At 41.7% G+C, this 23,236-nt stretch overlaps 1 protein-coding gene across 2 annotated transcripts in view; it reads right to left on the bottom strand.

The window, feature by feature from the left end:
• The window catches only part of LOC127002065 (ionotropic receptor 93a-like), a 60,803-nt gene that overhangs the window by 14,526 nt on the left and 23,041 nt on the right, over positions 1-23,236 (bottom strand). For both annotated transcript variants that reach the window (XM_050867502.1, XM_050867503.1), the window contains exons 7-14: positions 22,220-22,387; positions 9,880-9,972; positions 9,081-9,155; positions 7,628-7,828; positions 3,611-3,717; positions 2,492-2,585; positions 1,149-1,304; positions 1-24 (exon numbers count right to left, since the gene is read on the bottom strand). The exon at positions 1-24 is cut by the window's left edge and continues 139 nt beyond it. In XM_050867502.1, the coding sequence (XP_050723459.1) occupies positions 1-24; positions 1,149-1,304; positions 2,492-2,585; positions 3,611-3,717; positions 7,628-7,828; positions 9,081-9,155; positions 9,880-9,972; positions 22,220-22,387 (918 nt within the window). The remainder of the gene's footprint in view (positions 25-1,148; positions 1,305-2,491; positions 2,586-3,610; positions 3,718-7,627; positions 7,829-9,080; positions 9,156-9,879; positions 9,973-22,219; positions 22,388-23,236) is intronic.

Here is a 23,236-nt window from a genome sequence, read left to right on the forward strand (position 1 = left end):
CGTGATGGCAATGAGGATCCAGGTCTGAGGGGGAGGGGGAAGGGTAAGGGGGGAAGGGGAGAGGGGGGAGGGGGAAGGGTAAAGGGGGAAGGGGAGGGGGGGGAGGGATGTAGGTGAAGGGGGTGTTTGTTGCGGGTTTTGATGATTGTGTTTAAGTGGTTAGTTGTTTGTATTGTTGTTATTGTTGTTGTTGATGATGATGGTGGTGGTGATGATAATGAGGATAATGATGATAGTTTAGTTTTTTGTCTTTTTTTTTTGTTTGTTTGTTTTTGTTGTTTTTAGTTGTTTTTGTTTAGCTGTTTTTGTTTTTGTTGTTGTTTTGTTGTTTTTGTTGTTTTTGTTTGGGGTGTGTTTTTATCATTTCCTACATTATTGTCTTTTGATTCTTCACTTTTCTACGATTGGTTACGCTCCTCCTCCTCCTCCTCCTCCTCCTCCTCCTCTTCCTCCCTCTCTTATTTCCCTCTCCTCTTCATCCCATTAATTATCATCATTATCATTAGTACTCTTGTTATTATCATCACAACCATTATTACTATTAGCGTATATCTAACTTGTACTAATCTTCCTTTTACATAACTCATCTATCTATCTTATAAATATCTTGCAAACTACCTTATTAACATCTCTTAATAATCATCCCTCATTGTTATCTATTACCATACTCCATAGGTAAGGTAGGGCGGTGCAAACTATGTAAGGGTAAGGTAAATTTAGGGTACGGTAAGGTAAGGTAAGGTTATATATCTTGCCCTAATCTATCTCGAAATCCCTCTCTTAACTATATATCTAGCTGTCTTTCTATCTCCAAAACTTCACTACCCTCTTCTCTTCTTGATTCTCTTTCAGTCTTCACTCTATCTCCTCCACTCTTCTCTCCCTTCTCCAAAACTCCACTCCACTCCACTCCTTCTGTTCCCTTCTCTCTCTCTTTCCTCACCTTTAATGTCTTTCTTTCTTCCCTACACTTCCTTCTCCAAAACTTCACTACCCTCATCTGTTTTCTCTCTTCTCCTGTTTCCTCCACTGTTATCTCTCCTTTCTTCAAAACTTCACTGCCTTTCTTCCGTTTTTTTCTCTTCTCCTAACTCCTCTACTGTTATCTCTCCCTTCTTCTTTTATCTATCTTTATCTCTCTCACTCACGTCGTTGGCGAAGGGCTCCATGAACAGCATCACCCTGGACAGCTCCTGCGGCCTGGCTATCATGAAGGTGTAGGGCTGCAGGTCGATGGTGGCGGTGAAATTGACGACCTTCATGCGCTTGTTCGAAACGGTGAAGGCGCCCACCCCGAGCATCACCTGAAGGAGTGGAGGGAAGAGGTGTTAGGGATGTTGTGTTACCAGTGTGTGTTATGTATGGATGTAGATAGATAATTAGTATATTTTTTTTTCTTAATTTTGCTTCTTTGCAGGTGTCTTTGTCTCTCAGCCAGTTGCCATTGCTTCTATATATTCTCTACCTCACGTTTCCCTTTTCTCTCCTTCCTTTCTTTCCTCCCATAGTCATAGTCTCGGCTTTAATATCTCCTTTCTCCTTTCTAAATTTCTCTCTCTCTTTCTCCTCTCTCTCTCTCTCTCTTTTTATCTCTCTCTCTCTCTCTCCCTCTCTCTCTCTCTCTCTCTCTCTCTCTCTCTCTCTCTCTCTCTCTCTCTCTCTCTCTCTCTCTCTCTCTCTCTCTCTCTCTCTCTCTCTCTCTCTCTCTCTCTCTCTCTCTCTCTCTCTCTCTCTCTCTCTCTCTCTCTCTCTCTCTCTCTCTCTCTCTCTCTCTCTCTCTCTCTCTCTCTCTCTCTCTCTCTCTCTCTCTCTCTCTCTCTCTCTCTCTCTCTCTCTCTCTCTCTCTCTCTCTCTCTCTCTCTCTCTCTCTCTCTCTCTCTCTCTCTCTCTCTCTCTCTCTCTCTCTCTCTCTCTCTCTCTCTCTCTCTCTCTCTCTCTCTCTCTCTCTCTCTCTCTCTCTCTCTCTCTCTCTCTCTCTCTCTCTCTCTCTCTCTCTCTCTCTCTCTCTCTCTCTCTCTCTCTCTCTCTCTCTCTCTCTCTCTCTTTTCTGCCCATTAATCTCTATTTCCACTACTGCCCTCTCTTCTTTCTCTTCTTCATCCTCTTTTAATCTCCTTTTTTTTCCTCTGTTGTTTCCTTTTCCCTTTCTCTTCTACCCCTTAAGCTTTACCTCCTCAACTACCCTCTCTTTCCCTTCTCCATTTTCTTCCTGTTTGCTCTTCCCTTCCTTCCCTTCCTCCAATCCAAATTACCGTACTCATCGTGGTACATTGCCGTAGTTTCTAACCGATAACGACAGCAAAAAATACAAACAAACATCAATAAATAACAGTTTTAACGCTAACTTCAATTTCCTATCGTTATATTTGCAAGTACGAGAGTTTAAGGCTTTAAAATGATATAAATACAATGTGGTGAGTACGATAATCTGGCAACGCTGCTCCAATCTCTCCCTCCTCATCCTTCCCTCACTTTCCTCTCGTCCACTCACCTCCTTATCCTTCACCATCCCCATCATCCCATTCCATTCACCATTTTTGTTCATGGTCCCCCATTGGTTATCAGGGGGGGGGCGCACCACGTACCTAATGGGGGAGAGGAAAGGGAATGAGTAACGGGGGCGGGAATAGGGGATGAGTAATAGAGAGAAATGGGAAAAGAGTGAGAGGAGGGAAAGGAAAGGGAAAAAAGTAATAGGGGAAAGAAAGGGGGATTAGTAATGGGGAAGGAAAGGGGATGTGGAATGGGAGAGGAAAGGGGAATGATAAAAGAGTGAGGGAAATTGGAAGAAGAGGAAGGGGAACGGACCAGAAGGAGTATAGAAATGATAATTATGTAGTAGAGGGAATATTAAGAAAAAAGAACAGACAAAGAATAACAGAAGGAGAATGGAAGTGAATAGTTGACAATGAGAAAAAGCAGGAAAATGGAAGGAGAGAAGATAGCAAGAACAGAGGGGGAGGGAAAAAGGGAATAATAACCAGGTCCAGAAAATAGGAATGGAAAGAAGACAGACAAAGAAGAAACAGAAGGGGAAAAGAAATGAGAGGAGAGAGGAAGCAGGAAAAATAAAAGAGGGGATAAGAGGAACAGAGCAGGAGGGAAAAAAGGAAATGGTAACCAGGTGCAGGAAAATAGGAATGAAAGAAACACAAAAAAGAAGAGGAGGAAAGGAATGAAAGGGAAGTGTTTCATGAAGATTAGAGAAACAGGAAAACGGTATGAGAGGAGATAGGAGGAATAGAGAAAGAGGGAAAAAAGGAAATGATAACCAGGTGCAGGAAATACGAATGGAAAAAAAAGCATGCAAAGAAGAAGGAAAAAAAGGAAGGAAAGGGAAATGTTTGATGAAGATTAGAGAAACAGGAAAATGGAAGGAGAGGAGATAGGAGGAATAGAGAAAGAGGGAAAAAAAGGAAATGATAACCAGGTGCAGGAAATACGAATACAAAAAAAAAAAAAACATGCAAAGAAGGAAAAAAGGAATGAAAGGGAAGTGTTTGACGATGAGACAGAAGAATTTAGAAGATTATAGAAACAGAGGAACAGCGCGTTAGGGTAATGAATACAGATGCCTTGAAATACTAATAACTAATAACAAAACACTCACGTGAAGTTGAGCTTGGCCGCCATCTGCTTAAGGATCTCGAACATAAGACCCTCCTCCCGCACCACCTTGCCGTTCCGGTCCCTGACGAAGATCTGCCACGGCGGGTACTGCTCCAAGGGCGGCCCAAGACGAGAAGAAGGGACCGGTATGAGCATTGAGAGAGGAATAGACGATCCTCCACGCAATTATTCAGAGATAAACAGAGTATGTATTGAAATGAAGAGCCGTGGGTAACTTTTGAGACGTGTGTGTGTGTGTGTGTGTGTGTGTGTGTGTGTGTGTGTGTGTGTGTATTGAGAAAGGTCTGGTGTGAGCATTGAGAGGGAGAGAGAGAAAACAAGATGGCCCGTCACGTTATTATTTTAAGAGAGAAAGAGAGTATGTGTTGTTGTGTTAGTATCAAAACCTGGGAAAGGATAAATGAAGAGAGATAAGAAGAAACAGGGAAGAGAGTGGAGATAAAGAGAAGAAAGGAAGGAAAGGACAAAGAAATGAGCAAACAGAAACACATCCATATTTTATTCAGTTCATTTCCACAAGCGACAGAACCAGAATAAAGGAAGAGGTGGATGGGAAAGGAGAGAAAGGAAGGAAGAAAGGATTAAGGGAAAGCAAAGAAAGAGAAGGGCAAATGAATGAGCAAAATCAAATACAACCACAAGAGACTCCACGTATTTCCACAAGCGATAGAGGTGGAAAAATAGGAAAGGAAGGAAGAGAGAATGAACAATCAGAAATACATGAACCCCTTGACTGCGGATTTCCTACAAGAAGACATCACCAAGCTACAGGAATGGAACAAGAAGTGACTGCTACAATTCAACGAGAAAAATGTAAAATTATGAACCTCGGAAGGGGAAATCCAGCACACCAATACCAAATGGGACACACTCAACTATCCCCACAGAGGCAGAGAAAAACCTGGGAGTATAAGTAACCAGGCTACCAATGAAGGCGAAATCCGTGCCAATTGCAGCAGAGGGGTTAAAAAAAAACATTCGTCTCACTTCCACAAGCGACAGAATCATCAAGGAAGGAAGAGACAAAAGGTAAAGAGAGGAAGTAAAGGAAAGGAGGAAGGTTCAGAGAAAGAAAAGTAAGGAAGAGACAAAAGGTAAAGAGAGGAAGTAAAGGAAAGGAGGAAGGTTCAGAGAAAGAAAAGTAAGGAAGAACAAAGGAATAAGCAAACACAATCACATTCAAAATACATTCCACTCATTTCCACAACCGGCAGAAGTTGAAAGGAAGGAACAGAAGGAAGAGAAAGAGAGGAAGGAAAGAAAGGAGTCGGGGTAAAGAAAGGAAGAGGAGGAGGAAAAAGTAATGAAAAAACAATTATTGTATTCAAGAATAAAAATGTAATACTCCCGCTCTACAACAGTTTAGTCAGACCCCACTTGGAATATGCGGTACAGTTTTGGTCTCCCCACCATGCAAAGGATATTGCTAAATTAGAAGGTGTTCAGCGTCGGGCAACGAAAATGATCCCTTCCTTGCGCAACAAATCCTACGAAGAAAGGCATTCTACCCTTAACATGTTCTCTCTTGAGAAACGTCGCCTCCGAGGAAAACTGATCGAATGTTTTAAAATACTTAATGGTTTCACGAATGTAGACAGATCAACATTGTTTATGATCGATGACACTTTGCGCACGAGAAACAATGGCGTAAAACTCAGATGTAGACAAGTAAATTCAGACTGCACCAAATTTTTCTTCACCAACGTTGTAGTGCGAGAATGGAATAAGCTTCCACCATCAGTGGTCCAGTGTAACACGATTGACTCCTTCAAAAACAAACTCGACCGTCACTTCCTTCAACTTAATATCAACTAGAGTAGAAATGCAACGTTTTGGAGTCTTCTGATTAATGTAAAATCACTTAGGTTTAAGGACAGACCACCAAGTCTGGACCATGGGGTCTGTGTGGTCTGATTTTCTATGTAAATCTATGTAAATCCACAATGCACTCCTCTCATTTCCACAAGCGGCAAAAGCAGAAAAATGAAGAGAAAATATAAAGGGAGGAAGGATGGAAGATAAGATAAGGTGAATTAAGACAAGGGAAGAGAAGAACATAGGAATAAGCAAACAGAATCACACGCACATAACATTCCCATCATTTCCATAAGTCTTGGGTAGAGAGTCTGTCGTCATGCTTCCAGTAGAACAAATAGCCTTCAATAAGGATACATAAATGATACAGAGACACAGGCTGAGAAACAAAGGCGTACACACACAAAGAAAGAGACACACAGACAAACAGACAGAGAAAATCGTACACACACAAAGAAAGAGACAGACAGACAGACAGAGAAGCAAAGACTCACACACACAAAGAAAGAGACAGACAGACAAACAGACAGAGAAAAACACACACAAACAGAGAAAGAGACAGACAGACAGACAGACAGAGATGCAAAGACTCACATACACAAAGAAAGAGACAGACATTCAAACAGACAGAGAAAAACACACACAAACAGAGAAAGAGACAGACAGACAGACAGACAGAGAAGCAAAGACTCTCACACACAAAGAAAGAGACAGACATTCAAACAGACAGAGAAAAACACACACAAACAGAGAAAGAGACAGACAGACAGAGAAGCAAAGACTCACACACACACAAAGAAAGAGACAGACAGACAGACAGACAGAGAAGCAAAGACTCACATACACAAAGAAGGAGACAGACAGACAAACAGACAGAGAAAAACATACACAAACAGAGAAAGAGACAGACAGACAGATAGACAGACAGACAGAGAAGCAAAGACTCACACACACAAAGAAGGAGACAGACAGACAAACAGACAGAGAAAAACACACACAAACAGAGAAAGAGACAGACAGACAGACAGACAGACAGACAGACAGACAGAGAAGCAAAGACTCACACACACAAAGAAGGAGACATACAGACAAACAGACAGAGAAAAACACACACAAACAGAGAAAGAGACAGACAGACAGACAGACAGACAGAGAAGCAAAGACTCACACACACAAAGAAAGAGACAGGCATTCAAACAGACAGAGAAAAACACACACAAAGAAAGAGACAGACAGACAGACAGACAGAGAAGCAAAGACTCACATACACAAAGAAGGAGACAGACAGACAAACAGACAGAGAAAAACACACACAAACAGAGAAAGAGACAGACAGACAGACAGACAGACAGAGAAGCAAAGACTCACACACACAAACAGAGAAAGAGACAGACAGACAGACAGACAGAGAAGCAAAGACTCACACACACAAAGAAGGAGACATACAGACAAACAGACAGAGAAAAACACACACAAACAGAGAAAGAGACAGACAGACAGACAGAGAAGCAAAGACTCACACACACAAAGAAAGAGACAGACATTCAAACAGACAGAGAAAAACACACACAAACAGAGAACGAGACAGACAGACAGACAGACAGAGAAGCAAAGACTCACACAGACAAAGAAGGAGACATACAGACAAACAGACAGAGAAAAACACACATAAACAGAGAAAGAGACAGACAGACAGACAGACAGACAGAGAAGCAAAGACTCACATACACAAAGAAAGAGACAGACATTCAAACAGACAGAGAAAAACACACACAAACAGAGAAAGAGACAGACAGACAGACAGACAGACAGAGAAGCAAAGACTCACACACACAAACAGAGAAAGAGACAGACAGACAGACAGACAGACAGAGAAGCAAAGACTCACACAGACAAAGAAGGAGACATACAGACAAACAGACAGAGAAAAACACACACAAACAGAGAAAGAGACAGACAGACAGACAGACAGACAGAGAAGCAAAGACTCTCACACACACAAAGAAAGAGACAGACAGACAAACAGACAGAGAAAAACGTGCACACACAAACAGAGAAAGAGACAGACAGACAGAGATGCAAAGACTCACATACACAAAGGAAGAGATAGACAAACAGGTAATAAAACAAAGACACGACCTCTCACATTCCCCTCCCCACACACACATACACACATACTCACATGGACCGAAGTGACGGGAATGGTGCGGCCTCTGAACCCGCCAGTCACGTGCGGGAACAGGTCATCGAAGAGCATCAGGCCGCCCAGGGGAGTCCACTCGGCCACATCCAGGAGCTCGAAATCGTCTACGTCCTTTATCTCGACGGCTTGGATACCCCACCGTGTGCACCGCGAACACTGCTGGCTGCTCATTAGGGACTTCTGCCGCGGGATGAAGGAAGGAAGGTTAGGGTAGTAGCATATACGAATGAGGTTATATTGAAGATGGGAGGTTAAGATAATGGGCTATATAAGGAAGGAAGGCGAAGTTAATAGGTTATATAGAAGAGGGCAGGCTGTTACTATAAAAAAAGGCTGTATGAAAGAGCTTATAAAGAAGGGATGTTATGAAAGAGATATATACAGAAGATAGAAGGTTAAGATAATGGGTTATATAAGGAAGGAAGGCGAAGTTAATAGGTTATGTAGAAGAGGGCAGGCTGTTACTATAAAAAGGTTATATGAAAGAGCTTATAAAGAAGGGATGTTATGAAAGAGATATATACAGAAGATGGAAGGTTAAGATAATGGGTTATATAATTAAGGAAGGCGAAGTTAATAGGTTATATAGAAGAGGGCAGGCTGTTACTATAAAAAAAGGTTATATGAAAGAGCTTATAAAGAAGGGATGTTATGAAAGAGATATATACAGAAGAAGGAAGTTAAAGTTAATGGGCTATATGAAAGAGAGTAAATGGAAAGGTTAAATTAATTGATTATATAAATGAGGTTATAAAGAAGTAGGAAGGCTAAATTACTAGGTTGTAAGAAAAAGGTTATTTAAAGGGAAGCCTGAGGTACTAGGTCATATTAAAGAAGGTGCATAGAGATAAATGTGAAAATATTAGGTTAAAAAGATTTAAAAAAAGGTAAAAAAGAGATAGAGAGGATAAAAAGAGGTAGAGAACGTCAAAGAGTTTAGAGAAAGTTGAAAAAAAAGTTAGAACGAGCTACAGATAGAAAGAAAGGGATTACTTACTGGAAGGATAAAGAGTGCAATAGTAACAGAGAAAGCAAGGATACATTAGCAAATAGTTATGCAATAGGGTGAACAAAAGAGAAAACGTAATGCTCTAGAGAGGGCATTATAGGGAGACTGATATAAATGATCCATGAAATCTTATTGGCCAAGGAGTGAAAGGAACTAAGTATGATATATATGGGTAGTATCTCACACACACACACACACACACACACACACACACACACACACACACACACACACACAGTAATAGCCCAAACAAACCTAATAAATCTATTCATGTCCTTCATTTGAATATTAATGACAATGAATAAGTGTGTGTGTGTGTGTGTGTGTGTGTGTGTGTGTGTGTGTTGTTGTTGTTGTTGCTGGAATTAATTACTGTTTTTGATGGGTGGGGAGAGAGAGAGAGAGAGAGAGAGAGAGACTTACCTTCATAAGACCAATAATCTTGTTAGCCCGGGCACCTGGTGATGGCTTGACCTCCTCCCACTCCTCCTCCGACACCTGGGAGAGAGATAGAATGAGGGAGAAGAAGGTAGAGGGACGGAGAGGAGTAAGGGTTGAAGGAGGGAGGAAGAGGAATTGAGAGAGTGAGAAAGGAAGAGAGATAGGGATTGAAGGAGGAGGGAAAGAGAGGGAGAAGGAGGGAGAGAGAAAAGGATTGAGAGCAAAAGAGGGAGAGGTTGGAAGAGGCAGGAAGAGGGAGTGAAAGAGAGACAGGGATTGAAGGAAAAGGAAGGAGAGGGAAAGGGATAAAATGATGGAGTAGAACCGAAGAAAGATGGATAGTGAAGGAAGAAGACGGAGGCAAAGAAGGGATAAGGAAGGATGATTTGTGAAGGAAGGAGAGGGAAGGGGATAAAATGATGGAGTAGAACCGAAGAAAGATGGATAGTGAAGGAAGAAGACGGAGGCAAAGAAGGGATAAGGAAGGATGATAAAGTAAAAAGGAAGGAAAAGAAAGAATTATTATTATCACATATACAAAAAAAAATACATGATTATTAAAAAAAAAAAATAATAAACATACTGTAACTAAATAACACACACAACCACACAAAAACAAACAAACAAACAATTACCAGAACAAAATAACACCTTAAAGCAAAGACGAAAAAAAAATGTCATGACAGCAATAAATAACAAATCTTCTGCAATTATAATCAAATGACACTATCTATCTATCAATCTATCTACCTATCTATCTATCTGTCTGTCTCTTCCTCACCTGCATGTAGTTCTCGTGTTCCTGGGTCAGCGCCGTTGCTACCGCGGACGTGTAGGAGGAGATTAAGACCTTCAGGTAGCAGTCGGGTCCATTCTATACAGGTGAGGATAGGTGAGAAGGCAGGTGAGTAGTAGTAGTAGTAGTAGTAGTAGTAATAGTAGTGGTAGTAGTAGTAGTAGTAGAAGTGGTATTAGTAGCAAACACACCCACACACACACACACACACACACACACACAGACACACACACACACACGTAACACACCTTTCCTATATAGTCCGACACAGTAACAGACAAACAGACAGACAAATATATCTGATAAGGACCAAGGAACAGATTGACAGAGGACAATATTGACCTTTTAATATTCTCTTTCTTCTCCCCTTCTACTACTGCGCCCCATTTTCTTTGATTTTTATCCCCATTTTGTTGTTATTCTATCTTTTTTATTTCTTTTCACTCTTTTGTCTTCTTATCCTAACTACTTATTATTGTTTTCTTCATCTTATTATTCGGTTTATTTTTCTCCACTTCTAACGTTCCCTATTTTCTTTGTTTTCTTATTTTTTTATTTATTTTCTTATTCCTTCTACTTTTTGTTTTGATCCTTATTTTCTTTGTCGAATTCTTCCTTCTCTTTATCTTCTTATTCTCTTTCTTTTCCCTCCTTTTATCCGTTCACTCTTTCTTTGTTTTCTTGTCTCTATCTTATTCCCTTTCTTTTCCCCAATTGTTATCATTCCATATTTTCTTTGTCTTCTTATCCCCATCTTCTCTTAACCTTCTTGTTTGTTTTTTTCATTTTTTCCTTCTTTCATTGTTCCTTGTTTTGTTTTTAATCATCTCACATTCCTTCTTCATCCTTTCACTCCCGCCGTCTCTTCTAACTCTTATTTTTTTCATTTCTTTCCTTTTTCTTTCTCTTCTACCTTTCGCTTTCCTTCCTTTTTTTCATTTCCCGTTGCTCTTTTTCACTTCTTTCCCTTTTCCCTTCTTCTTTTTTCACTTCTTTCCCTTCTCCCTTGTCCTTTCTCTCTCATCTCTTCTTTTTCTTCTTTCTTTTTCTCATTTTCCAAACTGCCTTTCCTTCCCTTAATCCTTTCCTCCGCCTTAATATCTCTTTCCTTTTTCTCTCCTTTTCCTTTTTTTCTTTCTTTCACTCCCTCCCTTCTTTTTTCACTTCTTCCTTTTACCTTTTCTTCTTTCTCTAACATATAACATTTTTTTCTCTCTTTCTCTCTCTTAATCCTGTTACCAACGCCCCTCGCTATAGACCTGACCTTGCCTTCGTTATAACTCTTACATGGCAACACTGGCTGGCGAGGCAAATTACCCCCTCTCGATTTATTTATCTATTTGTCTACCTCCTTTTCCCTCTCTCCCTCCCTCCCTTCCTCTCCTTCCCTCTCCACCTTCTCCACCTTTCCCTCCCTCTCTCCCTCCCCTTCTCGCTCTCCACGTTCTCCCTCTAGCAACGGGAAAGATAGATTGGCTATGAATATATTAGTTTCCCATCGACCACCGTTAACACCACATAGAAAAACATAAAGGAATCGAATCCTGTATAGCAACCTCTCGTATAGAAGCCATCAACACCATACAGAAAGGGAAAAGAATCGAGCCTTACATAAGAACATCTCGAACCCTTATGGAAGAATGATACCAAGGAATAAATGAAAAGAGGATCGAGAGGAGGATAATATGTAATAGTAGGTAATAATAGACAAAGGAAATATCAGGTTGAGGTAATGATAGGTAGAGGAAGAGAACAGATAAATCAGGTAAAAGGAGGATCGAATGAGAGATAGTGTGACTGAAACCTATATATAATCCTTCCTAACCTGCTATTTCGTCCCATTAGGAGGTAAAAAGTACCCTTCCCCTTTTCCTGTATAGATGAATGTCCCCTTTTCCTGTACAGATGAATGTCCCCTTTTCCTGTACAGATGAATGTCCCCTTTTCCTGTACAGATGAATGTCCCTTTTTGCTGTACAGATGAATGTCCCCTTTTCCTGTATAGATGAATGTCCCCTTTTCCTGTACAGATGAATGTCCCCTTTTCCTGTACAGATGAATGTCCCTTTTTGCTGTACAGATGAATGTCCCCTTTTCCTGTACAGATGAATGACTCCTTTTCCTGTACAGATGAATGTCCCCTTTTGCTGTACAGATGAATGTCCCCTTTTCCTGTACAGATGAATGTCCCCTTTTCCTGTACAGATGAATGTCCCCTTTTCCTGTATAGATGAATGTCCCCTTTTGCTGTACAGATGAATGTCCCCTTTTCCTGTACAGATGAATGTCCCCTTTTCCTGTACAGATGAATGTCCCCTTTTCCTGTACAGATGAATGTCCCCTTTTCCTGTACAGATGAATGTCCCCTTTTCCTGTATAGATGAATGTCCCCTTTTGCTGTATAGATGAATGTCCCCTTTTGCTGTATATAGATGAATGTCCCCTTTTGCTGTATAGATGAATGTCCCCTTTTGCTGTATAGATGAATGTCCCCTTTTCCTGTATATAGATGAATGTCCCCTTTTCCTGTATAGATGAATGTCCCCTTTTGCTGTACAGATGAATGTCCCCTTTTGCTGTACAGATGAATGTCCCCTTTTGCTGTACAGATGAATGTCCCCTTTTGCTGTACAGATGAATGTCCCCTTTTGCTGTACAGATGAATGTCCCCTTTTGCTGTACAGATGAATGTCCCCTTTTGCTGTACAGATGAATGTCCCCTTTTGCTGTACAGATGAATGTCCCCTTTTCCTGTATAGATGAATGTCCCCTTTTGCTGTACAGATGAATGTCCCCTTTTGCTGTACAGATGAATGTCCCCTTTTGCTGTACAGATGAATGTCCCCTTTTCCTGTATATAGATGAATGTCCCCTTTTCCTGTATAGATGAATGTCCCCTTTTGCTGTACAGATGAATGTCCCCTTTTGCTGTACAGATGAATGACCCCTTTTCCTGTACAGATGAATGTCCCCTTTTGCTGTACAGATGAATGTCCCCTTTTCCTGTACAGATGAATGACCCCTTTTCCTGTACAGATGAATGACCCCTTTTCCTGTACAGATAAATGTCCCCTTTTGCTGTACAGATGAATGACCCCTTTTCCTGTACAGATGAATGTCCCCTTTTCCTGTACAGATGAATGTCCCCTTTTCCTGTACAGATGAATGACCCCTTTTCCTGTACAGATGAATGACCCCTTTTCCTGTACAGATAAATGTCCCCTTTTCCTGTACAGATGAATGACCCCTTTTCCTGTACAGATGAATGACTCCTTTTCCTGTACAGATGAATGACCCCTTTTCCTGTACAGATAAATGTCCCCTTTTCCTGTACAGATGAATGACTCCTTTTCCGGTACAGATAAATGACCCCTTTTCCTGTACAGATGAATGACCCCTTTTCCTGTACAGATGAATGACCCCTTTTCCTGTACAGATAAATGTCCCCTTTTGCTGTACAGATGAATGTCCCCTTTTCCTGTACAGATGAATGACCCCTTTTCCTGTACAGATAAATGACCCCTTTTCCTGTACAGATGAATGTCCCCTTTTCCTGTACAGATGAATGACCCCTTTTCCTGTACAGATGAATGACCCCTTTTCCTGTACAGATGAATGTCCCCTTTTCCTGTACAGATGAATGTCCCCTTTTCCTGTACAGATGAATGTCCCCTTTTCCTGTACAGATGAATGTCCCCTTTTCCTGTACAGATGAATGACCCCTTTTCCTGTACAGATGAATGTCCCCTTTTCCTGTACAGATGAATGTCCACATTTCCTGTACAGATGAATGTACCCTAGTGCTGTACAGATGAATGACCCCTTTTCCTGTACAGATGAATGTCCCCTTTTCCTGTACAGATGAATGTCCCCTTTTCCTGTACAGATGAATGTCCCCTTTTGCTGTATAGATGAATGACCCCTTTTCCTGTACAGATGAATGTCCCCTTTTCCTGTACAGATGAATGTCCCCTTTTCCTGTACAGATGAATGACCCCTTTTCCTGTACAGATGAATGTCCCCTTTTCCTGTACAGATGAATGTCCCCTTTTCCTGTACAGATGAATGTCCCCTTTTGCTGTACAGATGAATGTCCCCTTTTCCTGTACAGATGAATGACCCCTTTTCCTGTACAGATGAATGTCCCCTTTTCCTGTACAGATGAATGACCCCTTTTCCTGTACAGATGAATGACCCCTTTTCCTGTACAGATGAATGTCCCCTTTTCCTGTACAGATGAATGACTCCTTTTGCTGTACAGATGAATGTCCCCTTTTCCTGTACAGATGAATGACCCCTTTTGCTGTACAGATGAATGTCCCCTTTTCCTGTACAGATGAATGACCCCTTTTCCTGTACAGATGAATGTCCCCTTTTCCTGTACAGATGAATGTCCCCTTTTCCTGTACAGATGAATGTCCCCTTTTCCTGTACAGATGAATGTCCCCTTTTGCTGTACAGATGAATGACTCCTTTTCCTGTACAGATGAATGTCCCCTTTTCCTGTACAGATGAATGTCCCCTTTTCCTGTACAGATGAATGACTCCTTTTCCTGTACAGATGAATGACCCCTTTTCCTGTACAGATGAATGTCCCCTTTTGCTGTACAGATGAATGTCCCCTTTTCCTGTACAGATGAATGACCCCTTTTCCTGTACAGATGAATGTCCCCTTTTCCTGTACAGATGAATGTCCCCTTTTGCTGTACAGATGAATGACCCCTTTTGCTGTACAGATGAATGTCCCCTTTTGCTGTACAGATGAATGACCCCTTTTCCTGTACAGATGAATGTCCCCTTTTCCTGTACAGATGAATGACCCCTTTTGCTGTACAGATGAATGTCCCCTTTTGCTGTACAGATGAATGACCCCTTTTCCTGTACAGATGAATGACCCCTTTTGCTGTACAGATGAATGTCCCCTTTTGCTGTACAGATGAATGACCCCTTTTCCTGTACAGATAAATGTCCCCTTTTCCTGTATAGATGAATGACCCCTTTTGCTGTACAGATGAATGTCCCCTTTTCCTGTATAGATGAATGTCCCCTTTTGCTGTACAGATGAATGACCCCTTTTCCTGTATAGATGAATGACCCCTTTTCCTGTACAGATGAATGACCCCTTTTCCTGTACAGATGAATGTCCCCTTTTGCTGTACAGATGAATGACCCCTTTTGCTGTACAGATGAATGTCCCCTTTTGCTGTACAGATGAATGACCCCTTTTGCTGTACAGATGAATGTCCCCTTTTGCTGTACAGATGAATGACCCCTTTTCCTGTACAGATGAATGTCCCCTTTTCCTGTACAGATGAATGACCCCTTTTGCTGTACAGATGAATGTCCCCTTTTGCTGTACAGATGAATGACCCCTTTTCCTGTACAGATGAATGTCCCCTTTTGCTGTACAGATAAATGACCCCTTTTCCTGTACAGATGAATGTCCCCTTTTCCTGTATAGATGAATGACCCCTTTTCCTGTATAGATGAATGACCCCTTTTGCTGTATAGATGAATGTCCCCTTTTCCTGTATAGATGAATGACCCCTTTTCCTGTACAGATGAATGACCCCTTTTCCTGTATAGATGAATGTCCCCTTTTCCTGTATAGATGAATGACCCCTTTTCCTGTATAGATGAATGACCCCTTTTGCTGTACAGATGAATGACCCCTTTTCCTGTACAGATGAATGTCCCCTTTTCCTGTACAGATGAATGACCCCTTTTCCTGTACAGATGAAGGACCTCTTTTCCTGTATAGATGATTGTCCCCTTTTCATGTAATGATTAATGACCCTTTTGCTGTACAGATGAATGACCCCTTTTCCTGTATAGATGAATGACCCCTTTTGCTGTACAGATGAATGTCCCCTTTTCCTGTATAGATGAATGTCCCCTTTTCCTGTATAGATGAATGACCCCTTTTGCTGTACAGATGAATGACCCCTTTTCCTGTATAGATGAATGTCCCCTTTTCCTGTACAGATGAATGACCCCTTTTCCTGTACAGATGAATGACCCCTTTTCCTGTATAGATGAATGTCCCCTTTTCCTGTATAGATGAATGACCCCTTTTGCTGTACAGATGAATGACCCCTTTTCCTGTATAGATGAATGTCCCCTTTTCCTGTATAGATGAATGTCCCCTTTTGCTGTACAGATGAATGACCCCTTTTCCTGTACAGATGAATGTCCCCTTTTCCTGTATAGATGAATGACCCCTTTTGCTGTACAGATGAATGTCCCCTTTTGCTGTACAGATGAATGTCCCCTTTTGCTGTACAGATGAATGACCCCTTTTCCTGTACAGATGAATGTCCCCTTTTCCTGTATAGATGAATGACCCCTTTTGCTGTACAGATGAATGTCCCCTTTTGCTGTACAGATGAATGTCCCCTTTTGCTGTACAGATGAATGACCCCTTTTCCTGTATAGATGAATGACCCCTTTTGCTGTACAGATGAATGACCCCTTTTCCTGTATAGATGAATGACCCCTTTTCCTGTACAGATGAATGACCCCTTTTGCTGTACAGATGAATGACCCCTTTTCCTGTACAGATGAATGTCCCCTTTTGCTGTACAGATGAATGACTCCTTTTGCTGTACAGATGAATGACTCCTTTTGCTGTACAGATGAATGACCCCTTTTCCTGTACAGATGAATGTCCCCTTTTGCTGTACAGATGAATGTCCCCTTTTGCTGTACAGATGAATGTCCCCTTTTGCTGTACAGATGAATGACCCCTTTTGCTGTACAGATGAATGACCCCTTTTCCTGTACAGATGAATGTCCCCTTTTCCTGTACAGATGAATGTCCCCTTTTCCTGTACAGATGAATGACCCCTTTTCCTGTACAGATGAATGTCCCCTTTTCCTGTACAGATGAATGTCCCCTTTTGCTGTACAGATGAATGACCCCTTTTCCTGTACAGATGAATGTCCCCTTTTGCTGTACAGATGAATGTCCCCTTTTGCTGTACAGATGAATGACCCCTTTTGCTGTACTGATGAATGTCCCCTTTTGCTGTATAGATGAATGTCCCCTTTTCCTGTACAGATGAATGACCCCTTTTCCTGTACAGATGAATGTCCCCTTTTCCTGTATAGATGAATGACCCCTTTTCCTGTATAGATGAATGTCCCCTTTTCCTGTATAGATGAATGACCCCTTTTCCTGTACAGATGAATGTTCCCTTTTCCTGTATAGATGAATGTCCCCTTTTCCTGTATAGATGAATGACCCCTTTTGCTGTACAGATGAATGTCCCCTTTTCCTGTATAGATGAATGACCCCTTTTCCTGTACAGATGAATGTCCCCTTTTCCTGTACAGATGAATGTCCCCTTTTCCTGTATAGATGAATGACCCCTTTTCCTGTATAGATGAATGACCCCTTTTGCTGTATAGATGAATGTCCCCTTTTCCTGTATAGATGAATGTCCCCTTTTCCTGTACAGATGAATGACCCCTTTTCCTGTACAGATGAATGTCCCCTTTTCCTGTACAGATAAATGACCCCTTTTGCTGTACAGATAAATGACCCCTTTTCCTGTACAGATGAATGACCCCTTTTCCTGTACAGATAAATGTCCCCTTTTCCTGTACAGATGAATGACCCCTTTTCCTGTACAGATGAATGACCCCTTTTCCTGTACAGATAAATGACCCCTTTTCCTGTACAGATAAATGACCCCTTTTGCTGTACAGATAAATGACCCCTTTTCCTGTACAGATAAATGACCCCTTTTGCTGTACAGATAAATGTCCCCTTTTCCTGTACAGATAAATGACCCCTTTTGCTGTACAGATAAATGTCCCCTTTTCCTGTACAGATGAATGACCCCTTTTCCTGTACAGATGAATGAAGTGAAGGAAGAACGTGTTAATGAATGACGTGAAGAGGGAGGCGGGCGCTGTGTCCTGGAAGACCGGGTTCAAGTCCTCTCGCCGCTACAACCAAACAATTTTTAGTCCTCGCCGAGTGACCTAACGCTATACTTGGTGTCCTGATGACCACCTATCAACCCGGACTCTAGTGAAACTCTCTATAGAGGATCAAATGGAGTTCCAGGGGGCAACATTAACCAAGGAAGAATGGCGCCACTATAAAACTCTTGACGAACAGACGCCATCAAGAATGTCTCCCGGCGCTATAGACCGAACGTAAAACAAAAGAGGATCAAATGGCTGCTATGAGAGTCAGAAACCTGTATATACGGAAACCTCTTAACCTTATTCTCCGATCCCTTTCCTGAAAAATGATATGAAAGTACTCTTGATCTGTTCCTATGTAAACGAATATTGTAGATGAGTGATGTTCAAGAGAGTAGTGGAGAAAACATTGTAAAGGAGAGAAAATAAGTAGATGGATGAACAGATAGATTGAGAGGAGAGACAGATAGGTAGAAAAATATAGACAGATAGAATGACAGATACGTGGAGTATGTACAGAAAAATAGGTAAGTAGATAAATTGATATATAGATAGATAGATAGATAGATAGATAGATAGATAGATAGATAGATAGATAGATAGATAGATAGATACTAATAGACAAAGAGAAGTAAATAGAGGGAGAGATATATGTAGAAAGATAGACAGAAAGATAGACAGAGACATAGATAGGTAAATAGATAGAGAGAGAGAGATAGAAAGAAGGAAAACAAAATAGATAGAGAGAAATGGAAAAAAATAAATACAGAAAGACAAAGAGAGATAAAAGATAAATAGACAGAAAGGAAGACATAGAAAAAAATAGCTACATTTATAGACAAATCAACAAATAACTAGAATATAACAAAACGATAGATTAAACAATATAAAACTACACGCTCTGCCTACCCATATGGAATAAGAACAGGTAAGCGAATCACACGTAAAATAATCGAATCAAAGAAGCGCTATTGACCCGCTTCTGTGCATGTCAGCGAAGCGAAGCGAGATGAAATTAGGCATCTCAATACAGGTGCGAATCATAACACCTGTAAGGGATCCTGCAGCACGCGACCTCACCTGGACGACAATTACCTGGGAATCGATCACTAATTACACCTTTCTACCTGTGTGTGTGTTCTTTTGTGTGTGTGTGTAGTAGTGAGGTGAGGGTGGCAGGGGATAAGGAGAGAGAGAGAGAGAGAGAGAGAGAGAGAGAGAGAGAGAGAGAGAGAGAGAGAGAGAGAGAGAGAGAGAGAGAGAGAGAGAGAGAGAGAGAGAGAGATAAATAAATAGAAAGATATACAGAAAGGCCAAAGGAAGACAGACGGACAATCATACAGACAGACAGATAGATAGACAGATAGATATATAAATAGCAAGCTAGATAGAAAGAAGGAAAAAAGGCAGATAGAAATAGAAAAAAAGAAATACAGAAAAACAAAGAGAGAGAAATAAATAGAAAGATAAATAGACAGAAAGACAGACAGATAGAAAAATAGATAAATAAACAGTTAGATAGATAGATAGAGACAGAAACAGACAGTGAGAGAAATAGATAGAGAAATAGATAGAGAGGAAGACATACATAAAAACAAAGACAAAAGGAGAAACGAACATACGGACAGACAGACAAACAGACAGACAAATGGAGGTAATGTCATGCGGGGTAACCTTTCAAGACACACAGATCAATACCAGAGGGTTTGAGGATGATGAACAAGACCCAGAGCAAGACCAAAAAACAGTTACACACACACACTCGCTAACACTGTAATTTGGGAGAAAGGGGAGGACTTCGCTTACGAGAAAGAGATAATATGGAGAAGGAGAGAATAGGAGAGGTTTTAGGTTATGAGGAATAGATAAGATGGGGAAAAGGGGGGAGAGAATTAGGGGGAAAGAGAGAATGGGAAAGGTTTTAGGTTACGATTTGGGTTACGAGGAAGAGATTAGATGGGGAAGGAGAGAATAGGAGAGGTTTTGGGTTACGAGGAATAGATAAGATGGGGAAGGGGAGAGAGGATTGGGGGGAAAGAGAGAATGGGAAAGGTTTTAGGTTACGAGCTGGGTTACGAGGAAGAGATTAGATGGGGAAGGAGAGAATAGGAGAGGTTTTAGGTTATGAGGAATAGATAAGATGGGGAAGGGGAGAGAGGATTAGGGGGAAAGAGAGAATGGGAAAGGTTTTAGGTTACGAGTTGGGTTACGAGGAAGAGATTAGATGGGGAAGGAGAGAATAGGAGAGGTTTTGGGTTATGAGGAATATATAAGATGGGGAAAGGGGGGGAGAGGATTGGGGGGAAAGAGAGAATGGGAAAGGTTTTAGGTTACGAGTTGGAGTACGAAGGAAAGATAACATGGGAAAAGGGGAGAAAGGAGGATGAGAGAATAGGTTATGAGGAAAGGATAAGCATGAGGAGGGTATAGATAAATGAAGGTGAGACATAAAGAGCAGAAAAAAATGAATTATTAGAATGAGAGAAAAAAATGTATATCCAGAGAAAGAGCGAAAGAGAAAATGAGAATGTAGTTTGATCATGTCCATTCATGTTTTTTTTTTTTTTATCTCTGTTCATTCATCTATATCTTTCTATCTTTTTATCAATCTATCTATCTATCTATCTACACACACACTTTCTATCTTATTAACTATCTTTCTATCTATCTATCTATTTATCTAAACACAAACACACACTTTCTATCTTTTTAACTTTCTATCTATCTATCTATCTATCTATCTACACACACACACACACTTTCTATCTTTTTAACTTTCTATCTATCTATCTATCTATCTATCTATCTATCTATCTACACACAAACACACACTTTCTATCTTTTTAACTTTCTATCTATCTATCTATCTATCTATCTATCTATCTATCTATCTACACACACACACACACACACACACACACACACACACACATTTCAAGGTTTAGTTTGGTAATTTCAGGTATATTACAGGTGCAGAAAAGCTAAATGAAGAATATAAACACAGAGGCACGTTCATATTACAAGCTCTCTCTTCCTAGGTCATCACTCCCTTGAGATGAGTTCCAACACTGTCAGTCATCGCACAAACACGCGGACCAACACACATTAAAGAGATTGGTGTTAGCAGCCTCGTAACCTTCATAACTCGACGGACGCAATAAGACCCACATAGAAATAAGTCATTCAGGCATTTCGCGGCTTCCACACACACATATGATAAGGCTTTCGTAGAGGTTATTGTGGGTAGCATTTCCATGGGTAGTTTTATGAGCCTAGGGATGGTTTCGTAGGGGTTATTGTGGGTAGCATTTCCATGGGTAGTTTTATGAGCCTAGGGATGGTTTCGTAGAGGTTATTGTGGGTAGCATTTCCATGGGTAGTTTTATGAGCCTAGGGATAGTTTAAAAGAGGTTATTGTGGCTAGCATTTCCATGGGTAGTTTTATGAGCCTAGGGATAGTTTAAAAGAGGTTATTGTGGCTAGCATTTCCATGGGTAGTTTTATGAGCCTAGGGATGGTTTCGTAGAGGTTATTGTGGGTAGCATTTCCATGGGTAGTTTTATGAGCCTAGGGATAGTTTAAAAGAGGTTATTGTGGCTAGCATTTCCATGGGTAGTTTTATGAGCCTAGGGATAGTTTCGTAGGGGTTGTTGTGGGTAGCATTTCCATGGGTAGTTTTATGAGCCTAGGGATAGTTTCGTAGGGGTTATTGTGGGTACCATTTCCATGGGTAGTTTTATGAGCCTAGGGATAGTTTCGTAGGGGTTGTTGTGGGTAGCATTTCCATGGGTAGCTTTAAGAGCCTAGGGATAGCATGACAAGGCTTCTGCACCATGAACTTAGTAACACTCACGAGAACCAGACTCCTTTGTGGCCATTGAAAATATTTGTTGTGAAAGCCGAAACCGTCTTAGAGTACTGGACTAAAACTACGGTGCATAAAGTAGAATAACATGTAGAGATAGCCATCCACTACACTCTGTAAGGAAGAACTCGTTAAGGTAACCATGAAGATAATAGTTATGAGGGACGAAACTGTCTGGGAACACGAGCTTAAGACACACACACACACACACACACGACCCTCTCTCTCCCCACCTCCTCCCACACAAGGTCCCTCCCCTACTCCCCTCCCCCTCCCCCATCCCCGCACCCCTTCAACCCCCCCAACACACACACGACCCTCTCTCTCCCCACCTCCTCCCCACACAAGGTCCCTCCCCCACTCCCCTCCCTCCCCCTTCCCCGCACCCCTTCACCCCCCCCAACACACACACACGACCCTCTCTCTCCCCACCTCCTCCCCACACAAGGTCCCTCCCCCACTCCCCTCCCCCTCCCCCTTCCCCGCACCCCATCACCCCCCCCCCACACACACACACACACTCACGTTGCAGGCCCTGGTGGGGGTGGCCTCGGACATGTTGTAGACGAAGGCAACGTTGTCCCCATCCATCATAACGTCGCGGTAGGGATACATGTCGTAGCCGAGCGAGTGTGTGTCCGGCAAAACGAACAGCCACTGGTTTTTGGGGCCCATCAGGTGCATGGACCGAGCCTGGCGGGGAGATAAAGGAGAAGGATTCGGTTACGAGGAAGAGGTTAGGTGGGGAAGGAGCAAATAGAAGAAGTTTTGGGGCAACGAGGAATTGATAAGATGGGGGAATGGGGAGAGGTTTTGGCGGAAAAAGAGAATGGGGAAGGTTTTATGGTACGAGTTGGGTTACGAGGAAAAGATTAGATGGGAAATGAGAATAGAAGAGGTTTTGGGCTACGAGGAATAGATAAGATGGGGGAATGGGGAGAGGTTTTGGCGGAAAAAGAGAATGGGGAAGGTTTTACGGTACGAGTTGGGTTACGAGGAAGAGATTAGATGGGAAATGAGAGGATTGGATAGGTTTTGGGTTACGAGGAATACATAAAATGGGGAAGGGGGAGGGGTTTGGGGGGAAAGAGAATGGGAAAGGTTTTATGGTACGAGTTGGGTTACGAGGAAGAGATTAGATGGGAAGGAGAGAATAGAAGAGGTTCTGGGTTACGAGGAATAGATAAAATGGGGAATGGGGAGGGGTTTGGGGGGGAAGAAAATGGGAAAGGTTTTATGGTACGAATTGGGTTACGAGGAAGAGATTAGATGGGAAATGAGAGAATAGGAGAGGCTTTGGGTTATGAGGATATATAAGATAGGGAAGGGGGGAGAGGATTGGGAGGAAAGAGAAAATGGGAAAGGTTTTATGGTACGAGTTGGGTTACGAGGGAAAGATAACATGGGAAAAGGGGAAGAAGGAGAATGAGAGAATAGGTTATGAGGAAAGGATGAAGCGGAAATCAGGGAAAGGTACTCGAGGACTTGGTGGATGAGAGGATGGAAATGGTCCTACACTAAATGAAATGGAAATAGTAGAAA

Source organism: Eriocheir sinensis, chromosome 22 (assembly GCF_024679095.1).
Source record: "Eriocheir sinensis breed Jianghai 21 chromosome 22, ASM2467909v1, whole genome shotgun sequence".
Classification (NCBI taxonomy): domain Eukaryota; kingdom Metazoa; phylum Arthropoda; class Malacostraca; order Decapoda; family Varunidae; genus Eriocheir; species Eriocheir sinensis.